Here is a 2,588-nt window from a genome sequence, read left to right on the forward strand (position 1 = left end):
TAAGATAATTGTTTCCTTATAAGATAATTGATTAATTATTTTGAGTAAATTGATAAATTGTTTTGCAAGAAATCATTAAATAAATCAAATATGGATAATTCTGTGATTAAATGTTAATTTAAAATTATTTGTTATTTGATCCTTGTTGTTATGAAAAGTTTCATATTTTCCCCTTTAGGTTTTATAGTTTAAATTTGAACCCAAAAGTTTTGAAGTTTTGAAATTTAAATAGTTAAAACCCTAATGTTTTGAAAAAAGGTGTCAAAACTTGCCCTCAAGTTTTGAAATTTAAAAGTTGATTAAAAGTTTAATTAAGAAAGTTAAATTCTAAAACCCTAGTAATGATTTGAAAAGTTCAATTTACACCCTTATGGTTTTATTAATTAATTAAGGTGTATAATTAAAAGAAGTTCAATAAATCCATAAAAGTTTAGGTTTGCAATTTAATTGAATTAAAAGTATAATTGTTAAATTTGACCACCTAGTATTTTAAAAGTGTAAAATACACCCTATACTATATATATAACATTAAAAGTCTAACATTATATATATGTATGAGTAAAAGTCAGTCTTACCGTTAGTAGGCCTCATTCACGAAGCTGGTCTATAAGGGGTGTTTAAGGAAATTGCCTATAAAATGGCGATTGAATGGGTATCCACTCTTACCCACCGCACTCTTGACTAGTGGAAGGTCGTTAGCCGAACAGGTAGGATAGGACGAAACCTTCCATTATAAGTATAATGAAATACAAAGTAACTAAATGTTTTTCTAATTCCCAATCTTAGTTACTTAGGCAAAAGTGAATTGATGCAATTCCATGAAATTACACTTTGTGCCCTTGCGAAGACGTTAGTGGAGTGTGTGTGGTTTACCGGCACACTAAATGGTTCTAAGCAAAGGTAGCAAAGGGTGATTCAATGTTTGTCATAGTTCGGTGGAGCGTGTGTGGTTTACCGGCACATCGAATAGGTGATTGTAACATGTGAGGGTATCATGTAAGTTTGCATGGTTATTCACACCCGCTTTGTGATCCTCGGCACCCCAGTCACAAACAAGAGGGGAATATCGAGATTTAAACATGCCATTGAAATGTTCAATGAATCTCAAAGGATCTAGGAGTTTTCATAGATTTAAAACTTAAATTTCTTTTTCGTTTTTCATGGTGGAAATTAGTGAATCGTCATTCACTTACCATCAAATATTCTGCAACTAGATTACGGCATCCCTTTTCTAGGTTGTAGCGTATTGTGTTGGGTCCTAGCCTTGGTATCTCATTTGGGTGATTTACTAAGGACACAATCAATCAAGTAACTTGAATTCGTTTTCTCCGTTTGTAGATGTCAAAGTTCGACAACTATGGTCTTCCCAAATCCCGTGGAACAAGCATTCCACATGAAGATGATATTCCTCGATTCGATGAAGGAACAAGAAATCATGCTTCACTTCCTCCTCCTCCTCCTCCTCCTATTATTCTCCCTAACCCACAAGTTCGAAGGCTTGAAAAGTTCAAGCTCACTCAAGCCCTTTTGGCAAGTAAACATAAAGAAGGAAAGTCTGTGTGTGCACACATCCTACGGATGAAGTCACACATCGATAAGTTAAGAATGTTGGGATCCGTTATCTGTGAGGAAATGGCTGTTGATTGGGTTCTTCAGTCACTTCCCAACTCATATAGTGAGTTCGTAAGAGAGTACTATATGATGAACTACGACGTGACCCTTATGGATCTCACCTATATGCTTATTGCTGCTGAATCAGCAATGGTTTGGCGCAATAGAACAGCAAAGTTGATTGGTGAATCTGCCTTCAAGACCTCTATGGATATAGACAATGGCAATGAAAGACATGCAATGATCGAAAAGTTTGATCATAAGAGAAAGGCGATGTCTGAAGTAGTTCCATGTGTTGTTCCAAAAGAGTCAATTTGCTTTTATTTCCAAGAGAAGGGGCATTGGAGACGAAGTTGCCCTATTTACCTAAGAGATCTAAGAGATGGGAGAGTCAAAAGTATGACTACGCTTCAGGTAAAATCCACTATCTAACTCCGTTAAGTTCCTATTTATTGATTCTTAATACATGATGTGATAAGATTGCATTTGAATGTTTTGCAGGATCGGTGAAAAGAAAGGAAGTTTGAGAAGAGAGCAAGATGAATCTAATCACAAGAGATGGATCTCGATCGCATGGACTTGAAGATTGGATTTTGTGCTTAGATAGTTATGATAGAGTTGTTAGAAATTTTCCTTTTACATAGTTTTCAATAGATTTTGCATTGTAAGGACAAATGTTTTTCCGCTGCTTTTATAAATAAAATAAATTTTGTTTGACTTATTTATTTATTTATTTATTTACTTCCTTGCAATGAAATCGTTATGAAAATTGATGTTTGCACATTTCTACAACAAATGGATATGATTCTTAATTATGTTATTTATGGAATTGTCGAGAATTTACCAAATAGGGAGAGTTTCTCGTCGCCCAAAGTTTCAATTGGACAGAAATTTGGAATCACGCAACTCGGTTGCATGATGAATGAGAAATTTCATATTTGATAATTAGACTAATTCGTTGACAAAGTGTCAAGTGA

The 2,588-nt window shown here is 34.3% G+C and overlaps 1 protein-coding gene across 1 annotated transcript; it reads left to right on the top strand.

Annotated features, from left to right (window-relative positions):
• The first annotated feature begins 848 nt into the window (after positions 1-848).
• Positions 849-2,223, top strand: LOC145034152 (uncharacterized). The gene is made up of 2 exons (XM_078982525.1): positions 849-2,025; positions 2,113-2,223. The coding sequence occupies exons 1-2, from the start codon at positions 1,339-1,341 to the stop codon at positions 2,119-2,121; spliced, it is 696 nt and encodes a 231-aa protein (XP_078838651.1). The 5' UTR covers positions 849-1,338; the 3' UTR covers positions 2,122-2,223.
• The last annotated feature ends 365 nt before the right edge of the window (positions 2,224-2,588 follow it).

Source organism: Lactuca saligna, chromosome 3 (assembly GCF_052625555.1).
Source record: "Lactuca saligna cultivar CGN05327 chromosome 3, ASM5262555v1, whole genome shotgun sequence".
Lineage (NCBI taxonomy): Eukaryota > Viridiplantae > Streptophyta > Magnoliopsida > Asterales > Asteraceae > Lactuca > Lactuca saligna.

Coding starts and splice junctions, on each gene's coding strand:
- LOC145034152 (XM_078982525.1), top strand. CDS start 1,339: ATGTCAAAGTTCGACAACTATGGTCTTCCCAAATCCCGTGGAACAAGC.